Source organism: Bubalus bubalis, chromosome 16, assembly GCF_019923935.1.
Source record: "Bubalus bubalis isolate 160015118507 breed Murrah chromosome 16, NDDB_SH_1, whole genome shotgun sequence".
NCBI classification, from domain to species: domain Eukaryota; kingdom Metazoa; phylum Chordata; class Mammalia; order Artiodactyla; family Bovidae; genus Bubalus; species Bubalus bubalis.
Window position 1 is genome coordinate 49284063 of NC_059172.1, and position 25054 is coordinate 49309116.

Here is a 25054-nt window from a genome sequence, read left to right on the forward strand (position 1 = left end):
TTTCCCCTGAGTATGTTCCACTTTGTTTCTCCCTCTTTTTTAAAAAATAGCACCCTGAACTGAATATACTTAGTATTGTATAAACAACAAAGAACTAAGACACACTATCGCAGCCTTAGAGATATCAAACTTTAAAGAGCTAATGCTATAGGACAGACAGCCTCAGAGATGAGAATACTTTATAACTTTTTGGTAATAGAACAGTAAGAAGAGCTTTGAGGCAGGCAGGCCTAATAAGTGAATTCCCCAGCAGACGAAGCAATATTCTAACAAAGTTCAGCTGATTCATGTGCCTAGCAAATCCAGCCAGTTATTTTCACCTGGAAATTCATTACTGTTTGAACTACCATATGATAATCAACCTAAACAACACTACCAGTTTATACTGAATTTGCTAAAACAATTTTAACCTTGAAAACAAGAAAGTAAAAAGTAGCAAGAGGCTTGGTGATTATAGTTCAAACTTTTCATTTTTTACCACATGGGCATTTTAAATATTATTAGGAAAAAACTTTTAAACATTCAAAAAAACTAGAAAGACTAAGATAATGAATATTATTATAATGAACAGCTGGATTGATTGACAATTATCAATATTTTGCCATATTGTTCTATATATATGCATTTATCTAACTATATTGCTGGAACATTTAAGAATATATTATTGACATCACTGCCATCTTACCCCTAAATACCTTAGCAAGCATCTGCAGAAAATAAGGATGTTCTCCCACATAACCACCATATGAGTATCATACCTACGAAAATGAATAATACTTCATTTAAGACATCTAATATACTATTCATATTAAACTTTCCAGAATTGTCCCAAAATATTTTTTTCAAAACTGATTCCATCAAAGTTTATGGTTTATATTTGTATATGTATATATATATATACATATATATATGTATATATAGCCATATAGTATATGGCTATACTCTTAAGTTTCTTTTACTCTAGATCAAAATTCCCCTTTCTTTTAATTTAATAACTAGTTATATTAGGTGTTTTTTTATTGTTTCAGGTATATAGCATTATAATTCAACATTTGTTTAATACTGCTGCTGAGTCACTTCAGTCGTGTCCGACTCTGTGTGACCACGTAGACGGCAGCCCACCAGGATGCCCCGTCCCTAAGATTCTCCAGGCAAGAACACTGGAGTGGGTTGCCATTTCCTTCTCCAACGCATGAAATTGAAAAGTGAAAGTGAAGTCGCTCAGTCGTGTCCAACCCTCAGCGACCCCATGGACTGCAGCCTTCCAAGCTCCTCCATCCATGGGATTTTCCAGGCAAGAGTACTGGAGTGGGGTGCCATTGCCTTCTCCGTTGTTTAATACTACAGAGTGAAAATCACAAGTCTAGTTACCATCCATCACCATACAGTTAACTTGCTTCATCCATTTCACCCACCCCCTCAACCTATTTCCCCTCTAATAACAATTGATCTGTTTTGTGTTTCAGTTTGTACATATATACAGTGGAATATTATCCAGCCATAAAAAATGAAATAATGCCATTTGCAGCAACATGGATAGACCCAGAGACTGTCATATTTACTGAAGTAAGCTAGACAGAGAATTATATGATATTGCTTATACATGGAATCTTTAAAAAAAAGTTGTACAAATGAAACTTATTTACAAAATGGAAATAGAGTTACAGATGTAAAAATCAATCTGATGGTTACCAGGAGAGAAAGAACAGAAGGGATAAGTTGGGAGATTGGGACTGACATAAACATACTACTATACAAAAAATACATGATTAATAAGGACCTACTGTATAACACAGAGAAATCTACTTAATACACTATAATACCTCTACCTATATGGGAAAAAAGAGTGGATATATGTGTATGTATAACTGATACACTTAGCTGTACAGCAGAAAGTAACATATTGTAAATCAACTATACTCTAATAAAATTTTTTTTAAAAATTAGTGATGTTGAATATCTTTTCATGTCCCTGTTGACCAGCTGCATAATCTTCTTTGGAAAAATATTTATTCAGATCCTCTGCCCACTTTTTGATCAGGATGTTTGTATGAGTTTTATATATATATATAAAATGTGTGTGTGTGTATATATACATCCAATACTTTGGATATTAACCCCTTATCATTATCAGCTGTATGATTTGCAAATATCTTCTCCCATTCAGTAGTTTGCTTTGTTGCTTTTTCATTTTGATGGTGGTTTCCTTTACTGTCTAGAAGCTTTGTAGTTTGATGTAGTTCCAATTATTTACTTGTGCTTTTGTTTCCCTTGCCTTTGAAGTCAGATCCACAAAAAAAATCACTAAGACTGATGTCAATGAGGTTATCACCTATGTTTTCTTCTAGAGATTTTATGGTTTTAGGTTTTACAGTCAAGACTTTAATGCCTTTTCAGTTAATTTTGGTGTTAGGGTAGGAGAGTGGCTTAGTTTCATTCTTTTGCATGTAGCTGTCCATCTTTTCCAATTTCATTTATTGAACAAACAAATCTTTATCCGTTGTATGTTTTTCACTCCTATGTCATAAATTAACTGACCTTGTATGTGTGGATTTTTTTCTGAGTTCTCAGTTCTGCTCCATTGATCTACCCATCTTTTTTTGTGCCAGTACTATACTGTTTTGATTACTGTAGCTTTAAAGTATAATTTGAAATCAGGGCATGTGGTATCTCCAGCTTTGTTCTGCTTTCTCAAGATTGTTTGGTGTGGGTAGAGTCAAGTGGCAGAGTAGGAGGACATGGAGTTCGCACCTCCTCATAAGTAGGGCACCTACTAGGCACTGGAGGGGGACCTCAGACACCTAAGAGGATGGGAGGAATTCCTACACAACCAAGTCAGAGGTCAGGCCTGAGTTCCTGTGGTGGAAGCATAGAGTTCAAGCTGCTGGACTAACAGAGAACTTCAGGTACCAGGGAATATTAACCAGGGTGAGATTTCCTAGAGATCCTCATCACAGCACCAAGACCCAGCTCCACCTAACGGTCTGTAAACTCTACTGCTGGACACCTCAGGCCAAGTAACCAGTAAGACAGGAGCACACCTCCACTCATCATCAGACTGGCTATTTGGAATCTTTTGTGGTTCCATACAAATTTTAGAATTGTTTTCTCTAATTGTGTGAAACACGCTTTAGAAGTTTGATAGGGATTGCACTGAAGCTGTAGATTGCTTTGGGTTTTAACAATAAAGGCATACTTTGGAGAAAGTGTGAGTTTAGTTCCAGATCACCATAGTAAGGTGAAAATCACAATAAAGCAAGTCATACAAATTGTTCTCAATGCATTTAAAAGTTATTTACACTACACTATAGTCTATTAAGTATGCAATAGCATTATACCTAAATAAATGTACATATCTCAATTAAAAATAGCTTATTGCTGAAAAATGCTAGCCATCATCTGGCTTTCAGCAAGTCATAACCTTCTTGCTGGTGGAGAGTCCTGCCTCAGTGTTGATGGCTGCTGAATGATCATGGTAGTAGTTGATAAAGGTTGGGGTAGCTGTGGTGATTTCTTAAAACAGGCAACAGTGAAGTTTACCACATCAATTGACTCGTCCTTTCATGAACGATTTCTCTGTAGCATGCAATGCTCTTTGATAACATTTTACCCACAACAGAACTTCTTTCAAAATTGGAGTCAATCCTCTTAAAACCTGATGCTACTTATTCAACTAAGTTTAGTAATATTTTAAAGCCTTTGTTGTCATTTTAACAGCCTTCACAGTGTCTTTACCAGGAGTAGATTCTATCTCAAGTAACCATATACTTTGCTCACCCATAAGAAGCAACTCCTCATTCATTAGTTTTACCATGAGATAGCAGGAATTCAGTCATATCTTTACGCTCCACTTCTAATTCTAGTTCTATTGCTATTTCTACCACATCCACAGTTACCTTCTCCACTGAAGTCTTGAGCTCCTCAAAGTTACCCAGGAGGGTTTATAAATTTATTCCAAACTCCTTTTAATGATATTTTGACCTCTTCCCGTGAATCATGCATGTTCTTAATGGCATCTAGAATAGTAAATCATTTCCAGAAGGTTTTCAATTTACTTTGCCCAGATTCATAGAGGAATCACTATCTATAGCAGCTGCAGCCCTATGAAATGTATTTCCTAAATAATAACTTTAAAGTTGAAATTACTCCTTGATCCATGGACTGCAAAGTGAATGTTGTGTTAGCAGGCATGAAAACATTAATCCCATTGTACATCTTCATCAGAGTTCTAAACTGACTAGATACATTGTCAATGAGCAGTAATATTTTCAAAGGAATCTGTTATTTTGAGCAGTAGGTCTCAACAATAGGCTTAAAATATTCAGTAATCCATGTTGTAACAGGTATACCGTCATCCAGGCTTTGTTATTCCATTTATAGAGTACAGGCAGAATAGATTTAACATAATTCTTAAGGGCCCTATTATTTTCAGAATGGTAAATGAGCACTGGCTTCAACTTCAATTTGCCGGCTGCATCAGCCCTATCTTTGAAGCTCTCAAGTCAGGCATTCATTGATTTCTCACCTTTAGTTATTAAAGATCTATATGGTGTCTTCTTCCAAAATAAGGCTGTTTAATGTACATTGAAATCTGTTGTTTAGTGTAGCTACTTTTTTTTTTTTTTTCCTTTTTTTCCAATCCCAAAGAAAGGCAATGCCAAAGGACGCCCAAACTACCACACAATTGCACCCATCCCACACGCCAGCAAAGCAACGCTCAAAATTCTCCAAGCCAGGCCCCAGCAACACGCGAACCGCGAACCTCCAGATGTCCAAGCTGGCCCCAGAAAAGGCAGAGGAACCAGAGATCAAACCGCCAACACCCGCTGGACCATCGAAAAAGCAAGAGCTCCAGAAAAACATCCACTTCCGCCATACCGACCATGCCAAAGCCCCCGACGGTGCGGACCACAACAAACTGTGAAAAACTCCGAAAGAGATGGGAACACCAGACCACCCGACCTGTCCCCCGAGAAATCTACATGCAGGTCAGGAAGCAACAGCTACAACTAGACACGGAACAACAGACTGGCCCCAAACAGGAAAAGGAGCACGTCAAGGCTGTAATACCGTCACCCTGCCTACCCAACCCACATGCAGAGCACACCATGAGAAACGCCGGGCCGGAAGAAGCACAAGCCGGAACCAAGACTGCCGGGAAAGACACCAGCAACCTCAGACATGCAGATGACACCACCCCCACGGCAGAAAGTGAAGAGGAACCAAAAAGCCCCCCGAAAGTGAAAGAGGAGAGTGAAAAAGCTGGCCCAAAGCCCAACACTCAGAAAACGAAGATCACGGCATCCAGTCCCATCACCCCACGGCAAACAGATGGGGAAACAATGGAAACAGTGTCAGACCCCACTCCTCGGGGCTCCAAAATCACTGCAGATGGCGAGCGCAGCCACGAAATCAAAAGACGCCCACTTCCCGGAAGGAAAGCCACGACCAACCCAGACAGCATACTCAAAAGCAGAGACACCACTTTATTAATTATGATCTTAGCTAGATCTTCTGGATAACTGGCTGCAGCTTCTACACCAGTACTTGCTGTTTTACTTGCACTTTTATATGATGAACATGATTTCATCAACCACTACTATGATCAGGAGCAGCCATCAGTATCCCTGCTCACAGTGGCAGAGAAGACTAGTGCTCACAGAAAGGCACAAACAATCTTTTGAAATGTTGTTTATTCCAGCTTCTTGGAAACCTGTCTCTAATTCATGACAGAAACTGGGGCCGTTGTAAGAAAGGGGGATTCGACAATCATTCAAGGGTATTAGAGTAGTTTCAGCAAAAATAGAAAATAAAATATAAAGCTTTTAGGGAAAAAGTAAGGAAGTTGGGATCCACTAGGAAAATGAGTAATAATTAAGCCTCCAGAAACAACTATCAATATAATAACTACCTATGTCTTAGCTGCCTATTTAAAAATGATGAGGCTGGGGTCATACATAAAAAAAGAAATAGCCCAGACTGTGTTCTTCATTCCTCACAAATCTTAACATTACAGAGCCCAGTCAAGACTGGTCAAATCCACTTGTTCCTTAAGAGAGATTACACTCTTATTAACAGTGAAGTCTTTTATGGCCTAGTTTGCCTAAGGAAGAGAAACTAGAGAGCAGATTGCTCTTTACATCATTACACACTGAGCCTTTCCAGCCACTCTGTGAACTCAACAATCTCTTCTCTTCTCTAGGATCTTGCCCAAATAAAATTCCCAATTTTGAGAATTTCACCACAAAAACTTTAATTTCCTTCTAATACATCAAGTAAATATATATAATGGCATAACAAGACTGTTTGCAATCTAGAAATTTTTTTATCTCTAGCTCTCTGATTTAAGTTTTCACAGTAGAGCAAGTAAAGAAATCAAAAATTATTTTTCAGTACCTACATTGCTTATGAAGACATCTATCTGTATTTACATTTCTAGAAAAAGGAAAACTACACACAAAACTATTGTTAATTTACTACAAAGCAGCAAGTAAAAGTCTAATCTGGTGGCAAATATCCCTACCGTCTGGAGGTTGTGATTGCTCTACCTAAAAACAACACACAACCTTGAATTGATGGCTCAGTTATAATCATAAAGCCCATCCTTTCTCTCTGAGTAAGAGAGGGGTATAAATTTTTATTGTTCTCTGTTAATTTCCCCAAATCCAAAAACTCAGATTCAGATTCATTCATTACCCTGCAGTGTCATTCCTCATGGATCCAAGAAAATAGTAGGCAAAAGGAGATCTAAACTCCAATTTTACTGTCAATTTCAGAAAGCAAAATATTTAATCATCTTTAATCAACTTCACATACAAAATATATCAGTGTAACAACAAAAAACAAGAAAGGCATTTTGGTAGAAGCATACTAGGTACAAAAAAATTAATACAACTGAAGGCCAGATATTAACTCTGAATTTAAGAGCAAAAGTTTTCTCAATCTGTTCATGAATTACTTTAGTTTAATTCTGGCTGGCCCATAGTTGGGCTTCCCTGGTGGCTCAGATGGTAAGGAATCCTCCTGCAATGCAGTAGACCCAGGTTTGATCCCTGAGTCAAAGAAGATCCCCTAGAGAAGGGAATGGCTATCTATTCCAGTATTCTTGTCTGGAGAGTTCCATGAACAGAGGAGAAACTACTAACTAACCACTAGAATGAACCAAATAATTCCTATATAACACTAATTTCCAAAAAAAAAAAAAGTCCTAATTCTTTGTCTTTTAAGGTAAACTAATCTCTTCTATTCTTCCCTGTAGAACTCCATGGACAGAGGCACCTACCTGGCCGGCTACACTCCTTGGGGTCGCAAAGAGTTGGAGAAGACTAAGCAACTAACGTGCGTACCACCCTAAACTATCTATGCTTGACTGAGAGCACATTTGACCCAAAAGTTTGATGAACTTGAAATTATTGTATTCTAGGTATTCTCAGTACACTGGCAGTAAAAATTAGATTTAAAAAAACCCAAATTTGATTAAATTATAATCAAAACAAAAGTTTACAAAATAATTTCTAATCATTTTATTAAATAGGGTTTCCCATTTTCTAGGGCACTAATGAAATATAAAGAAGATAGATGACATGCATAAATATTCATTTCTAATTTTTACCTGATTGTACAATTTTTATTAGCAAAAATCTGTAATTCATACTTTGGATTTGAAGATGTGGTTTACACAGGGATATTACTATTGAACTTAATTTGCATCACCTAGAAAAATAATGCCTAGAGGTCATGGAACTACTGTAATGCCAAAGTAATACTTAAAAGGTTAATAGTATAAAAAATAAATATGTCATCACATTGAAATCTATATTAACAAAAGAAAAAATAGCTTGAAGTTGTTCATCTTTTAAAAGGTTACATTTCTCTTGGAAAGCAAGGAAAAGTTCTTACTGCAGAGGATAAACAGTGGGATAATTTACATATGAAGGTGATTAAGGCACATTCCCTCGGAGAAGGAAATGGCACCCCACTCCAGTACTCTTGCCTGGAAAATCCCATGGACGGAGGAGCCTGGAAGGCTGCAGTCCATGGGGTCACTGAGGGTCGGATACGATTGAGCGACTTCACTTTCACTTTTCATTTTCATACATTGGAGAAGGAAATGGCAACCCACTCCAGTGTTCTTGCCAGGAGAATCCCAGGGACGGGGGAGCCTGGTGGGCTGCCATCCATGGGGTCGCACAGAGTCGGACATGACTGATGTGACTTAGCAGCAGCAGCAGCAGCAGCAAGGCACATTCATTAGATGTGTTCCAAAAAGATTAGATACGTTCATGGAAGGAACAAGCAGGGTCTTTCCTGCTTAGTGCAGGTGGGTTGACTTAATAATCAAAGAGAGCCCTTACAATCTCATCTCCAAATAAATGGTGGTACCAGAATTTGTCGTGTTAAGTTGACTTTATGGAAAGTAACCCTCTTCAAAGTAAACTAAGAAGGTTGATCTGGAGGAGTGCAAACCCAACCCCAGCTTTATCCTCCCAAAACAATATGCCATAATATCCACCACCATCTTTTTCATGCTGATCTAGAAGGACTTTAAGATTCATATCTCATTCTAATCTTGAAAAAGTTCAAATTGGTCATGTAAATAGTTAACTGCATGCTATACATACACATGTATATTTCTTTCCATACCATGCTGCTTAGAAGTAATAGAAATGTGCAGATTTCATTATACAAGTTATGGTGTTTCATTACAGTGATGTATCCAAGTCATCACTGGGCAAGAAGGAATTCTGCACAAGAACGTGTACATTAATCAGAACTATCTATAGACTGAAATTTGTTTGTGAAGTTCTGCTTTAATCAGAAAATTACTGGTGTCCTAAGATCAGCTTCCAATGATTGATACTGACCAATTTTAACAAGAAGCTTACTTTTTAAATCTTCTACTATATTCAAATGCTATTTAAATCCATCAAGAAAATAAAACCTAAGGAGAATAGGCCTGTTCAATCAAGCTCTTCTGTTAGACTAGATTATACAAGATTTTCTATTAGTAATCAATTAGATTTTAAATAATTTTCCACAAGTGACTTTTCCTAAGTGTCTGGAAATGCTATAAGCCCTAAACTACACTTTGGTCATGAAGGAGTATTTGCCAATGGATAATGGATAGGAAAAAATCAAACCATAGGAGCAGCCCTAACATCACTATGAGGTGTACACTAACAGCTTATTGGTGAAAGAAATGAAAACAAGATATTTATGACACATAAAGGTATGACGCAAAAATAAAGCAAATTTGAGGAATATTGGCTGAATCCCAGAAAAGATAATCCTTATGAACATGAAGGAATGCTGCAGATTGTAAGTGAAGGTTGATGACGGAGTTCATTAAGAGATTCATGTTACAGTCAGAGCTCTGCAAACCCCAGTCACTGAATCTTATACAGCCTCAAAGATTAAAATAAAGATAAACATAGCATATCCCAACTCCTTGAAAATATTATATACACACAATTTTATTTTACTGAAAAAAATATATACAGGGGTCTGATTTTCCTTGAACTATCAAAATACAAAAGAAATCCAAAACACAGATGTAGCAAAGTACTGGGTTTTTATATTTTGGCAGGTGCTCAATATGCAGCCCACATAATCACACATTAATGACTGGAGTGTGTTAATCAGCATGCATACCTGATTCCTTCTTGCCCAAAGGGGAAAAAGCCAGCTATTCTAGAGCATGTCACTGTTTCTACTTTTGATAAAGATTTTGATAATAGCTAAGTAAGAAAACTTTTCCAAAAAATATATTTAGAAAGATGTATTAATAATCATCTTGTTTAAATGAGTCACTTTAGGAAAGTTTTTTTTTTAATATACTTTAAAATTTTTATTTATTTTTTAATTGAAGGATAATTGCTTTATAGTATTAAATATATATTTTTAATAACAAGAATGATAAACAAGGTGTGCATATATAAAGGTGATCAGTGAAAACAGTGTCAGACTTTATTTTCGGGGGGCTCCAAAATCACTGCAGATGGTGATTGCAGCCATGAAATTAAAAGACGCTTACTCCTTGGAAGGAAAGTTATGACCAACCTAGATAGCATATTGAAAAGCAGAGATATTACTTTGCCAACAAAGGTCCATCTAGTCAAGGCTATGGTTTTTCCAGTGGTCATGTATGGATGTGAGAGTTGAACTGTGAAGAAAGCTGAGTGCCAAAGAATTGATGCTTTTGAACTGTGGTGTTGGAGAAGACTCTTGAGAGTCCCTTGGACTGCAAGGAGATGCAACCAGTCCACTCTAAAGGAGATCAGTCCTGGGTGTTCATTGGAAGGACTGATGCTAAAGCTGAAACTCCAGTACTTTGGCCACCTAATGCGAAGAGTTGACTCATTGGAAAAGAGTCTGATGCTGGGAGGGATTGGGGGCAGGAGGAGAAGAGGATGACAGAGGATGAGATGGCTGGATGGCATTACCGACTTGATGGACATGAGTTTGGGTAAACTCCAGGAGTTGGTGATGGACAGGGAGGCCTGCGTGCTGCGATTCATGGGGTCGCAGAGTCAGACACGACTGAGCGACCGAACTGAATGTTAACACATTGATCTAGACAGCATTAGTTGTCTATTTCACTGTTCGCACCATGACATAAAATATAGCTTTATTTTTTGGTCCAAACTGTAAGTAAATTGCTGTCATTATGTTTCTGAGATGCATTTAAAGATGGACAATACTGTGTGCTAATATAGTTTCAGAGTTCTAGAAAATGGGAAATCTTCTATAGGGCTTCCTTGAAAATGTTTCACAACTCAGGAGCAAGGAGGAACATTTTCACTTATTAACAGAAGTCTAGGTTTGAATTTTACCTAAAGTGAATGGATATCCAAAAATCCCCAAATGAGAGTGGTAATAATTGATGCTTTTGAACTGTGGTGTTGGAGAAGACTCTTGAGAGTCCCTTGGACTGCAAGGAGATCCAACCATCCATTCTAAAGGAGATCAGCCCTGGGATTTCTTTGGAAGGAATGATGCTAAAACTGAAACTCCAATACTTTGGCCACCTCATGCAAAGAGTTGACTCATTGGAAAAGACACTGATGCTGGGGGGGATTGGGGGCAGGAGGAGAAGGGGACAACAGAGGATGAGATGGCTGGATGGCATCACTGACTCGATCACTCAGACGTGAGTCTGAGTGAACTCCAGGAGTTGGTGATGGACAGGGAGGCCTGGCGTGCTGCAATTCATGGGGTCACAAAGAGTCAGACACGACTGAGCAACTGAACTGAACTGAACTGAACTGAATAACTAAATTTCTCAGGTCTAAACCTTGCTAGTGTATGGGTTTTTTTCCCCAGTGCTTCAACAGACCCAATCAGGTACCAAATAGATGAATATAAACCTCACACATGGTTTGAACCAGGAGAACTAGTGGGTTTCACTACATTTTCTAAAGCATAGTCTCAATAAAAGTGAGGAAATAAATTTTGAGTGCTGCCTACTACCTTAAGTGACTACATCGTACCAAAAGCATGACAATTCAAGTTTTTAAAATCTTTTAAAAGATAACAAAATCAGAAACCTTCTAAAAGTCTCTCACAATATAAAGCATGACTGGAAAGGATTAAATCCTCACTCAAAGTTCCTAGGCTACGTTATCATGTAGTGGCAACGGCTCCATTCTAGAAAAGGTACAAAATCCACACCAGAATTTTTATAACTCAAAACAAACTATATAGAATGCTTCAGAGTGGATTAGCAACTTCGCTGAACTGAAAGCAAGAAAGACAGAGAGGAGAAATTGTTTGCAAGCAGGGAAGTATTATTCCCAACAGTTATTTATTAAATATCTCAATATGCCTATTATTTTCTTTAAATTGCAACTAAGGATTTATTGACATCTTTTATTTATAGTGGAAAATTACTTTTAAAACTTATCTAGGAGGTAAAACTTTCAGGAATTTAAATAGGTCTCTAAAATAAGGAATTCTGATATCTGGACCTGAGGGTCCAGTATGATTATTTCTACCTAATTAGACTAGTAATTAAGAGCCAAATGCATATAATCCCATTTGTGTTAAGATATATAACATGGGAATGCATGCAAGTGCATAGGTACACGTGCGTGCAGGAGGTCCCACTTATAATCCTGTCACTTTGGGGATCTTATAAGAGATAATGTTGGTATCCAGGCCACATTCCCATAACCTACCCCAGAAGTCACCTGTAAACAGCTCCTTGTTAGGCAAAATGCTTCTGTCCTCACATGGAACACTCTTGGTGCAGGAGCATTGCCTATCCTTCCCCACACCCTGGTCTCATCAACTTTACTTTGTGTTATAAAATATTATTGACTAAATTTCTACCCAAGTGTATATTACATAAAATACCCTACTCACCCTCTGTGTGAATCTTGTCATCTTCAGACTCTATGCTGCTACTGCTAAGTCGCTTCAGTCATGTCCGACTCTGTGCGACCCCATAGATGGCAGCCCACCAGGCTCCGCCGTCCCTGGGATTCTCCAGGCAAGAACACTAGAGTGGGTTGCCATTTCCTTCTCCAATGTATGAAAATGAAAAGTGAAAGTGAAGTCGCTCAATCGTATCCGACCCTCAGTGACCCCATGGACTGCAGCCTTCCAGGCTCCTCCGTCCATGGGATTTTCCAGGCAAGAGTACTGGAGTGGGGTGCCATTGCCTTCTCCGTCAGACTCTATGGAACTCTTCAAAGAATGACTTCCCTAACTGCCCCCTCTTTCACTCATCATCAAACTCTCACCTGCACTACTGCAAAGGTTTTCTCAATAAGTGCCCTTGTTTCTGGTGTCATCTCTTGCAATCCATTCTGTACACAGCAGCTAATATGATGTTTTCAAAATATAATAAATCAAATCATGGTAGTGTCCTACTTAAAATCTTCCAGTGGCTTCCTCCTTCACTTAAAGTAAACCAAACACCTCACTGTAGCCTATGATACCCCATAGTACCTGTCATCTGCCTGCCTCCTAGATTTGATATCATACCACTCTCTCCCTCACCCATTCCACTCCAGGCACTCTTGTTTCCTATTGCTCCATGCTGATTTTACAAGTTCAGTTACAATGTATAACAAATACGATCCACTGAAGAGAGTTACAAGTTTCACTTAACCTCATAACAACTACTCTGGATTTAATTTACTTGAATGTAGAATGAGGCAAAGTGTTTATTAAATTTTACTCTAACCATAGTTACCCTACCCCAGCACTCATATTCTCTATATATAGGTTTGCAAGACTGTCCAGAAACCTAAAATCTTGCTATTGTTTTCCTTTGCTTGGTTGAGAAAACTTGGTCAGTGATATAATCCTTGGGGTATAAGTCATTACAGGTCTGATGTTACACTTGTTATACATTACTGAATCTATCAAATGAAAAGGGAGCACAAAAGGGAATTTCCAAATGCAGCTGCTATTTCCCAATTGTTAAATCCTTTTATTATACCATATAAGTACACAGCTGGGAAATACCATAGAGTGGGAGCTAAAACAAAATATTTTGGCTTCCAGACATTCAGAATATACAAAGGCTCCAGTGGAAAGTAATGATTGATATCAGAAGAGAATGAAAGTTTGAAAACATTTCCAGCAAATATGATTTCTTTTATGTTAATATAACATATTTGTATACTTAAACTATTTTATGCTACCATAAATCCCACTTAACATAAATTTGGTAAGCAAATTATTAATATCTATTTTCTGACAAAATATTAGATCATAAAACTTTGAGACTAACTCACCAAAGCAATTTTGCACTTGCTAATATACAAAATAAATTTTACTAAGAAAAATGTAGAGTGCTCTAAAGAAGTAAAATCTGAACTGTATTATTTCTGCCTCAACTTGTATTTTCCAGTGTAGTTATTTTGATTTGTCCATAAGTATATTTGGCATAAAGGCTAAAATATATCTTGAACCCATCCCTTCTCTTTATCTGATCTGCCTCTACACTAACCCAAGCCACCATCATCTCGACCTGGATTTCTCAAGTAGCTTTCCCGCAGATCTTCCTCCTTTCACTCTGTCTCCCTCCCATCTATTCATAATACAGTCAGAAATTCTCTTTTGGAAGTTCTTAAACACTTCAAGGGCTTCCTATTCTGCTTAGAATCAAATCTCACTTGCATAAAGTTATCTATTAATATAAGATCTTGTTGGATAACTGGATCTTATCCAGACAATCTTTCCAACCATATCTTTTCTTTTCCCTATGCAAGGAAAACAAATCTTCCAGTGGGTCTAATTGTATAATGATGATCCCCTTTGAATCTAAAGTTGGTCTAGAACAGTTAGTCTAGTCCAATTCTCTATTTCTCACCTACTGCTTCAGAGTACTAATTGTGACTGAGAAATCATCTGAAAAAGAGAAATGTCTGCCTCCATAAATTATGGAATTAAGTCTTTGAACTAGTTTTGAGACAATACAGCAAGAATTTTTAAATATAAAAAGAGGCATTTTTAAATATTACTTAATTTTTTATTAAAGGATAAAACTTTTCTTCATTTCCCACTTAAAATATTTTTCATTAATTTAACCAAGAGTTAAGACATGTAAAACAGGATTTAAAATTCCTAATCTAATAAAATATGTTAAGATCAGTCAGTTATAAATGCTAAAAAAATTGAATACTTTTGCTTTAAACTAGATAAGTAATGTCACTTATTATGGTGCCTGTTTTAATGGTTACAGGTAGAACTTAACAGGAGAAAGTAGGCCAATACATTGCATGTATTTGATGCTGTTCTACCTTTAGGGCAAACTCCTGCAGTTTGACTGAATGATACTTAGGAGCTTTGCATGTCCTTTTGAAATTAATATGTAGGCACATAAGTGAGAAAAGCTTTATTATTAGTCAAGAATGACTGTTAAAAATGATAAATACTTGCATTTCCTTACTGAAGATGTATTCACTCTATGACCTCATTCACATAGATACGTTTGCTTATTATAATTTTTCCACATTAATACACTGCCACACTTTATTGGATCATACCTATTTTGTGTTATTAAGTTCACTATCTTAAACACAGAGAATCAGAGAATAAGATAACCAAATTTTCCTCAAAATTAAACTAAATCCTTCTTGGCGAGTTGACCTAATAATGGGCAAAATCTAAACCACAAATCATTTTCCAATTTGCCCACTAACTAGTAGTATATTGGAGAAAGCAATGGCACCCCACTCCAGTACTCTTGCCTGGAGAATCCCATGGCTGGAGGAGCCTGGTAGGCTGCAGTCCATGGGGTCGCTGAGTTGGACACGACTGAGCGACTTCACTTTCACTTTTCACTTTCATGCGTTGGAGAAAGAAATGGCAACCCACTCCAGTGTTCTTGCCTGGAGAATCCCAGGGACAGAGGAGCCTGGTGGGCTGCCGTCTATGGGGTCGCGCAGAGTCGGACACGACTGAAGCGACTCAGCAGCAGCAGCAGCAGTAGTATATTAATAATAGACATGGTGGCTGTTTTCATGTGCTGTGCTCTGCTTAGTCACTCAGTCATGTCCGACTCTTTGTGACTCCCTACACCTCTACTCTTTGCGTAGCCCGCCAGGCTTCTCTGTCCACAGGGATTCTCCAGGCAAGAATACTGGAGTGGATTGCCATGCTCTCATCCAGGGGATCTTCCCAATGCAGGGATCGAACCCAGGTCTCCCACACTGCAGGTGGATTCTTTACCATCTGAGCCACCAAGGCCTGAACACAAATAACTCTAATGCTACAAATTTTGAGCTTTCTCTAAAACACATATTTGTAATGAGCCCATAATAACAGACACATTTAGGGACAGTGGCCAGATTTTAAAAGCTCACCATTCTTTGCTGAGACGACAGAACACTGTCCCAGTCAGCATCCTGTTGAATGGTATTGACAAGTGTTGGTAGCTCCTCAGAGTGAGGTTTGTTGTGCATTATGGGGTGCAGAGGCAGATGGGGGGCCACATGTTGATCACTGCCCTCTTCCTTTTCCCTTGAGGTCAAATCTTGGGTCATTGCATCCTCTCCATCAGCTGTACAGGCAAATGGAGAGGTGGCTTGCTTGGAAGACATTCTTCTACAAAACAAGGAAACAGCATGGATTTTTAAAAGGACTGTCAATGACAAAAGAATAAACCATCACTTATATTTGACTAATTTAGGAAAAAAAGGAAAGTTCTCTAACTTCAGAAATATTTATGATCTAATCTAAATCACTGAAAAAAGAATTCTTAGCTAATGTTTCACTTTCTTCTTTGCTTTTAACTCAGCAAACTTCCCAGTAATTGCTGTACATTTTCTTCTTTACCAGTCCACAAATGAAATTATTATGGAATGAGTTTTCATAATGTATAGTATATGTATGTGTGCATTTTTCCTCTCAGTTCTTCCAACTAGATTATTAAGAGTAATTCAGTTGATGGCTAGCAAAAAAAGAATAGAAAAAATGAAAAGATAAACAGCAGATGAACCAGTTGGGAGAATGAATTTACAAGCATCCAAATTTCTCTTATGCTTTACATAGAAACAAAGGAAGTCTATGTAAGAAAATATAATCATATAATCAGGAGAGAAAGTAATCTATGATGAAAATCCCAAACAAACTTAGTCCAGACATCTTTAGTTTACACCTTATGTTAATGAGTATTAGGCCTAACACTGACTAGTGCCAATCTGATCTTTTTGTAAAGATCTTCAAGGTGTCTCAACTGCTATAACTAAACTTTTAAGTGACATATCGATTGAGTGGCTGATGGTGCTAGATTATTCTTAAGGCAATTTTGTGACATTTTAATTGAGTACATGAAATAACTATGCCTCTGTTTTATCTTAGAAAGTATATATAAGATTTAAAGCATCTACTATGAACATAGTAAAATGCCCGAGTGTTTACATGCTAAGTCGTTTCAGTCATGTCTGACTCTTTGCAACCCCACAGATTGTAGCCCACCAGGCTCCTCTGGCCATGGGATTCTCCAGGGAAGAATACTGGAGTGGGTTGCCATGCCCTCCTCCAGGGGATCTGCCCAACCCAGGGATCAAACCCTTGTCTCAGGCATCTCCTGCATTGGCAGGTGGTGTTCTTTACCACTAGCACCATCTGAGAAACCCAGTAAAGTGTTTACTACACATAATATTTTCAAAACTCCAAAAACAATTACTGAACATTCTCTATGTATCTACAAGTAAACATCAGCTACAATCAGCACAAGGTCTTCTTTCTGTACTTTCATATACAATCAGAAAATCAAGATTATTAAACAGAATTTCAAACCTTTTAATACATTTCTTTATCAAGATGATTTTCTTAGCTATTGTGCCTAGAAATAAAGTCACTAAAAGTTTATAACTTAAAAGAAGAGGCAACTGAATATTTTTCTAAAACTTTACAGTGTTTTTGTTTTATAGCTTATTTAGCTCTAAAATTGCTGTGTAACGAAAGGAATAAAATCTCCACCTTAATTGCTCTTTAACATTAATTGATTTCATACCATTTTTTAAAAAATGCACAAATCAGTTAACATAGGAAACCACATGAGCATTTTTCAAATTAGCAAATCATTAACTTGCTAGTACTGTTTCTACAGACAAATAAATACTGATTAAAGGGTCTAGAAATCTGAGATTAACAGTTAAATTTACAAATCTGTCACATGCTTTCATGAATATTGCAGTGAAGGAAATATCAAGTGCAAAGAAAAATAATTAAGTTAATTCCAATTTAAACAGTAGTTTTTATGTAGCAGCCCATGTTTCACATAGGATTTAACAGCTAATGCTAAATTTCTCACAATTAATGAGGGGGCTCAGATTTAGTATCCTACAGTGAAAAAAATTAATATAAGATCAGCTAATCTAATTATGCACAGTTCTAAATAAAAGTATTACAGGCTTTTGAAGTGCTTTGAAACATATTAAAATGCTGATACCTACTTTATTAATCATTCTATAAATGGTAAAAAAAATAATCTATTAGACTTGATACTAGAAAATAATATGGAGAAAAGAAAGTACAGAAGTATATCTATGTTTTCTTTGAGGAGAAAAAAGTGAATGTTCTAAAGAGTACTATATCAAAGAATTACTTAAGACTATCCTTGACTAATTTCTTTCAGTACTGACAAATGGAGAAATGTATATAAACTTACAGAAAATGATACCACAGGATGCTTCTTAGTATACAGGAATCATCTAGAACTTATTTCACTAGCCTCATAATCACTATAGTAAAACCAGGCAAATTATAACTGTTCTGCAAGTTTATCAAGAGCTTGCCATTAACAAGAGTGTTTTCATAGTTCAGATAATAACAGTACCAATAATGTAATCATTCACATTAAAGACAAAAGAATGAATTTACTGCTGCTTTTTAAAACAGCTAAATACAATTGAAAGTCATAATCCAAAACTCAGAGTGACTTTAGTTCCCCAACAAACATCCTCTTATTATAAAGTGACTTGGCTCCTTCCAATAGCAATATCTGTGATTGTTGGTTTAGTATAAATTAATCACAACACAAAACCCAAAATGAAAAGTCTCTTAAGAATAATTTCAACTATAAACTGCACCAATGAACAATAGTGCACAATCCTAATTAAACACAACCATGCAGCTGTAAAAATAGACGAAATCTGTCCAAAGCCATGGGTTGAGTTTAAAGGCTGGTTTGTTAGAGTGTTTTCTTAAGGAAGGCTGGGCCCTCAGTCTTAATCAGCCAATAAATTATTTCCTGCAATTACATTAAATAGAAAATTATCTTCAAATGGGGAGTGTTAATTGAAAATCAAAATTCAGAGGGAAGTTTAGAAATTACACGCTGAATACAATTAGTGAGGAAAGGCTTCACCTCTACTTCATCAACAGTCTTCTGGTGATTCCTCCAGTGACCATTCAGGAAAGCTACCAATTTATAACATCACACAATCTGTGTTTTATTTTGCACCTACAAATACAAATGTGTATCAGGGTTGCAAATAAAATATAGGCTGCCAACAAAAAGCAATATTAAATCTGACTGTTCATCCTCAGTTCACAACTTCATTAAGGGACAAGGAGGAGAAATGGATAGACCATAATAGCTAACAACCGAGGAAGGCTTACTCAACTTCAAAATCCCTCCCTTTAGGAAAGAAATTCACATTTTTTGTTCCAAGAACACTTTTCCATATCACATTTTATTTAATTTCTTGTGCTTCTGTAGTTCTCAATATGTTGTTAGCAGAGAAAAAAGGTGACTTGTTCTTTTAGCTAGGTATTGCCTCACTGTAGACATTTCCTTTTGATTAAATTGTTGGGCTTATTTCAGATTTGTCTTTTACGGATAGTTTTGTTAAAGCTTTTTGTTTTAGATGGTGATTTTGTTGCATTTTTAAAAGGAAAATGTGCACAAATTCTTTTTTAATGAAGTTTATTAAATGTCTTGCTGCTGCTGCTAAGTCGCTTCAGTAGTGTCCGACTCTGTGTGACCCCACAGACGGCAGCCCACTAGGCTCCCCCGTCCCTGGGATTCTCCAGGCAAGAACACTGGACTGGGTTGCCATTTCCTTCTCCAGTGCATGAAAGTGAAAAGTGAAAGTGAAGTCGCTCAGTCGTGTCCGACTCTTAGCGACCCGATGGACTGCGGCCTACCAGGCTCCTCCATCCATGGGATTTTCCAGGCAAGAATGCTGGAGTGGGGTGCCATTGCCTTCTCCGATTAAATGTCTTAGATTTACTTAAATTAAATGTCTCAGATTCAATTTACTGACTACTTTTGCACAAGTATTTTGTTACAGAATCCTTCAATTTTCTGATTACATTCTCATTTATCTCAGTTCTTTACTTTAGCTTTCCCTTTCACTAGACCAACTAAACTGCATTGAGGAAGCTGCACAGATACTTTACTTTTGATAATGCCTTCACTATAATCATTGCACCATGGCTACTCTTCTTTAGAAACTCATAGATCAAATATACACTTGCTTTAATGTTTTAAAATATCACATGGGATGCTGATTTTTATTTTTAATCCTCATATCAGTAATTTTCCATTACAAAAACTTCCACCCCCACAGTGTATTAGAATAGTATCTTACTTTAGCTGCTGCCCATGTACAACTAATGGGCTTCCCTTGTGGCTCAGCTGGTAAAGAATCTACCTGCACATATACACAATGGAGTATTACTCAGCCATTAAAAAGAATACATTTGAATCAGTTCTAATGAGGTGGATGAAACTGGAGCCTATTATACAGAGTGAAATAAGCCAGAAAGAAAAACACCAATACAGTATACTAACGCATATATATGGAATTTAGAAAGATGGTAACAATAACCTTGTGTACGAGACAGCAAAAGAGACACTGATGTATAGAACAGTCTTATGGACTCTGTGAGAGAGGGAGAGGGTGGGAAGATTTGGGAGAATGGCATTGAAACATGTAAAATATCATGTATGAAACGAGTTGCCAGTCCAGGTTCGATGCACAATACTGGATGCTTGGGGCTGGTGCACTGGGACGACCCAGAGGGATGGAATGGGGAGGGAGGAGGGAGGAGGGTTCAGGATGGGGAACACATGTATACCTGTGGTGGATTCATTTTGATATTTGGCAAAACTAATACAATTATGTAAAGTTTAAAAAGAAAAGAAAAAAAAAAAAAAGAATCTGCCTGCAATGCGGGAGATCTGGGTTTGTTCCCTGGGTCAGGAAGATCCCCTGGAGAAGGGAACGGCTACCCACTCCAGTATTCTGGCCTGGAGAATTGTAGGAACTGTATAGCCCATGGGGTCACAAAGAGTCAGACACGACTGAGTGGCTTTCACTTTCACTTTCATGTACAACTAATAAGCAAAAGAATTAAAAGCTTTGTGAAAATGGTCAATTTCTATGTGACTTAACTTTGTTTTATTTTTGCACTATTATAACTTAAAAATCATTCAAATGAATTGTTTTTTTAATTTGTATTAAAAAAAAAAAAACTCCCTAGCTATATACCCCCTGAAAACAGGGGTTTATAATGGAAGTGCTGACACAACCCTAACTAAAGCAGCACAAATGTTGCCGCTATAATACACAAAATCAAGTTCTATTATTCTAAACTATCCTCGCTCATGGGATTTTTCTTTACTGTGCTCCCAGACAAACTGCTGAAGCATGAAAAATTTAAATGCAATCAAATGCGCCCAATTCTACTTTCCTAGAACAAGTGTCTACAGTGGTACAATCTTAAAAGGAGATGCAACAGATTTGTTTGGTGTTTTTTTTTAACTGTTTATTTATAATACAGTGCATTGGAGATAAAATAAAAGAGGAAATTACACTCACATGGTACCAGTGTATTGACTACACAGAGTACATTATAATCAGAGAGAAAAACTACATTGTCAACTTATCACATTGGTTAAACAAGATGGTTTTCTGGGGCATAGCTATTATCAAGTAAAATCTCCAAAGAGAATTACATATCTCTGGGACACATAAAACTAAATTCCCATCATGTGTTCCCCGAGTTTGAAATGTCTCTGCCCAGCAGATCAAGTGAATTCCCAGGATGCCAGCCACTGGGAAGAACTTCAGGGCTTAGGACTTCTGAAAATGAGATGGTAGGAGATGAAGTCCCCAGTAATTGATAAAGTTTTCTAGGAAGCCAGTAAGAGTGCTTCTAGGAAGATTATTATTTTATTCGAAAACTCCAGAATAAAATCTGAATGCTTACACCATTATCAACCTACTCAGACAGTAAATTTATTTTATATTCTTTAATAAGAAATCAAGATTAGCTGGTCCAAGACTGGGTAAAATGGTGAGGACTGGATATCTACACATTAAGTATTCTATCTCAGACAAACCTTACTTTCTAGAACTTTAAATCTTTCTTATTTGGTAGTGCTATTTTTTAAAGTTATTTTTATGTCTAAAAGTTAGGAATTTTTAAAACAACTTTCTCATAAGGCACAGTCACTTGAAATTGCTTTTTTCTCCCTTTTACCATTGCATGGAAAAAATTCACTTCAATACTATCATTTGGGACTGGCATAATTATCCAAAGAAGCCACTGAATTTATTAGAACAATATTTTAACCTGTTTTTTTTTTTAATGTTTTCATTACTTCTAAGGTTATTATCAAATGGCATTCATTTCTTAGGTGTGCTACATTTACTCAAAAGAAGCCCTGTTTTTAACATAAAGCAACATTTTAATAGTTGGTTTATTTAAAGAAAAAATTAAAAATTCAGGCCAACATTCACATTTATTTTTGCAACTCAGCCCCAGGCTACCAAGGTAGACTTATTTCAGTCAGATACTTCACTGTTAATTTAATGCTGCAATTGATTTGATACTGAGAAATAAACAACTAATTTTCCAAAAATATAACACAGTGCCTCTCATTTTAAGGAGCATGAGTAACAGATATGTTCAGCTGCCAAAATGCACAATACCCAGAAACCCCTACAAAAGATGCCAGTCCACCCAGCCTAGAGCAAAGAGTGATTTAAAAATCCTCTTCCTGAACCTCTAATTTCCACCTTTAAGTATTGGGACAGGCTGAGGGAGGGCCCCTTTTCAGACATTAAAGTTAAGATAAACCTTTTTAAACTTTTCTCCACCCACCCGCAATTCACTCATGTACAGCCTGAGGGTTGTTTTTGATTCTCTGTATTGTTTTATCCAGCACTAGCACCTGTCCCTCACTCCACCTCCAAACTTCCCTATGCTTCTGCCAGCTTTTTCTCCCTCTTCCATCTCCTTAATAGCAAATCAGAAAATTCCATGAAAAAGGTTACTGCTTTCAGAGCTACCCTGGAGAGTTATAAACCTATCTTTTAAAGTTTGTAGTGGCTCTTTCAGAATATATATGGTAACGTATACAGACAATATCTGCTAGAAGAAAACTCACTAATTTGAGTTAGCTGTCAAATCAGTAGTGATGAGGCAAATGAAAAAGGCTTGAAGCCCTTGAAGTACGTCTAAGAAGGGGCTTAAATTAATGGAGTTTGACTTATCTAAGGCTTCTAATTTTTCACACCAAAGCTCCAAAATTGTCTTCAAAGGCCTTCTGAGGTTCTTACAAAACAGGGACTACCTGGAACAGATTCTTCTCAAGTCATCAAAGTTTGTGTTTCTAGAGTTTATATTTAGCTGACAATATTGCTGTCACTTTATATAGCTTAAGACTGTTCTTTGGACTAGAGCTCATATGTCTTGGAATGCTTTGACTCATGAATTGTTTCTCCTGATAATGTTACATCACGTAACCACCTCTGTCTAATTGGTTAGTATCTGCTGGAAGAGGCAGGCAACCAGCCTAATGACTGGCCTGCCTGACGGATTGCCTATGGAAAACCTATAATTATTACATGTGTCTCTGAGTATCCAGTTTCTTCCTGGGATCAAAACAACTTGCCTTCATGTAACCTCTATACTTTGTGCTTGATAGAAATAATACTGAATTTTTCTCAAAGCTAATCCACCAATTACTTGTTGAGATCTTTGCTTTGGAAAGCCAGGCCTAGAATACATAAATAAAATCAGTCACCTAACAATAAGAGAAAAACCAAACAATGGCTGCTATAAATATACTTACTAAGAGGATTTTAATCACACACAATGATTTTATCCCTCAAGTGAAAGACTTCTATTTGGCTTGAGTGAAAGAAAGCTGTCTAAAATATTAGTAAAATGAACTTCTTTATATACATTCACTTTGAATCTCCTCTTCACATGAAATGAGAACCATAATTTTTAAAGTAAATACTAAATACGTCTTTGTCAGCTTGAAACAAATCCACAAGTATGAAAGCCCAATTACAGGATATCTTACCCAATTATCAATAAAATTATAAACCAGAACAATAACTTCTCAGAGAGAAAAGGTATGTAGGAAGCTGTCACCTCTATTTTCACTTTTCAGTATTGCCAGAAAAAAGAGAAAAATGAACATTGATACTATGTAGTTTCAAAAAGTGAAGGCTCACAAATGGTATCAGTGAGCAAAATTACGTAAGGAAGCTAATCTCTGAGGTTCTCCTTTAGCTAAATAAAGCAAGCCAGCAATTTCTCTCTTTCATGTAATGAAATAAGGTATAAACTTCAGGTTCCTATCAAATAAGAGGAGAAAGACTAGGAAGAAGAGAAAGCGGGAGGGGAACAGGCGAGGGTGGGGAAGGAGAGGAGAAGGGGGAGGAACCAGGGGAAAGGGGAGGAGAGAAACAACAGTGGCTTTGCAGTTCATTTTCAGTTTGTCTACTTAATGAAAACCTCATTGTACAACACTGAAAACCATTTCCAGCAGGCAAAGTATTTCTGATTCAGCAGAGGTTACACAAGCATCAAAGCAGTTAAATATAGGTGCCAAGCCACATTGCCAGGAGCTCTTAGTACTGTGAGTTAGTGTTACCTGACAGCTTAGTGAATATAAAATTACTTGTTTCTCCAATTGAAGACAATCAAATTGTCACCTTCCATTGTAATAATGCACAACTAGTGATCAGCAAAGTGCAAACATAATTACCATGAAGAAAACAAAAAATCAAATCTAAATCTCTCTACAGAGTAAACACATCTATCTGGCTTCCCCCAAAAAGGAGTGCATTTTAATGCTGAATGCTGTGATGCAATCTGTTATTTAAGAACAAGATTTATTAGTCTTACAGTAAATTAAAATGGAAAACAATAAGAAAGACCAATTAATAAAAAGTGAATACAAATACTAACAAGAGCACTACAACTTTCCAGAGTATAAGGCCTTACAAACTGTTATCAGTGCCATCTCTGCTGATAATGTTGTTTATATTAGCAGTAGGACCATTATAAAAACTACCCTTCCAGATATTTCTCTCTAGCCTAGAAAGCTTTCAGCAAGTTGAAAAAGACAGGTATTATTCAAACTTCAAAAGCTTTTATCTTATTTTTTCCTAAAAATGAAAGTGTTATGCCTTATTATTGTCTTCTAAAGTGATCTGTATTTCCGAGGTCAAAATTTCACCTCACAAAATTGACTTAGTATCTATCTCTATCCAAGTTTACAAAAATAACCAAGCACTGGGTACATGTCCACAATTTTTATTTATGCTGAGACACTCAGCAT

General features: G+C 36.9%; 1 protein-coding gene across 34 annotated transcripts in view; it reads right to left on the minus strand.

Moving 5' to 3' along the window:
- Positions 1-25054, minus strand: part of SOX6 (SRY-box transcription factor 6) — a 716878-nt gene that overhangs the window by 395166 nt on the left and 296658 nt on the right. For 33 of the 34 annotated variants that reach the window (XM_045162970.1, XM_045162964.1, XM_045162959.1 and 30 more), the window contains one exon: positions 15819-16059. In XM_045162970.1, coding sequence (XP_045018905.1) covers positions 15819-16055 — 237 coding nt within the window. In that variant the 5' untranslated portion in view covers positions 16056-16059. Of the gene's footprint in view, positions 1-15818; positions 16060-18829; positions 19340-25054 lie in introns of those variants that run through there. The other variant, XM_045162974.1, reaches the window with a different exon arrangement.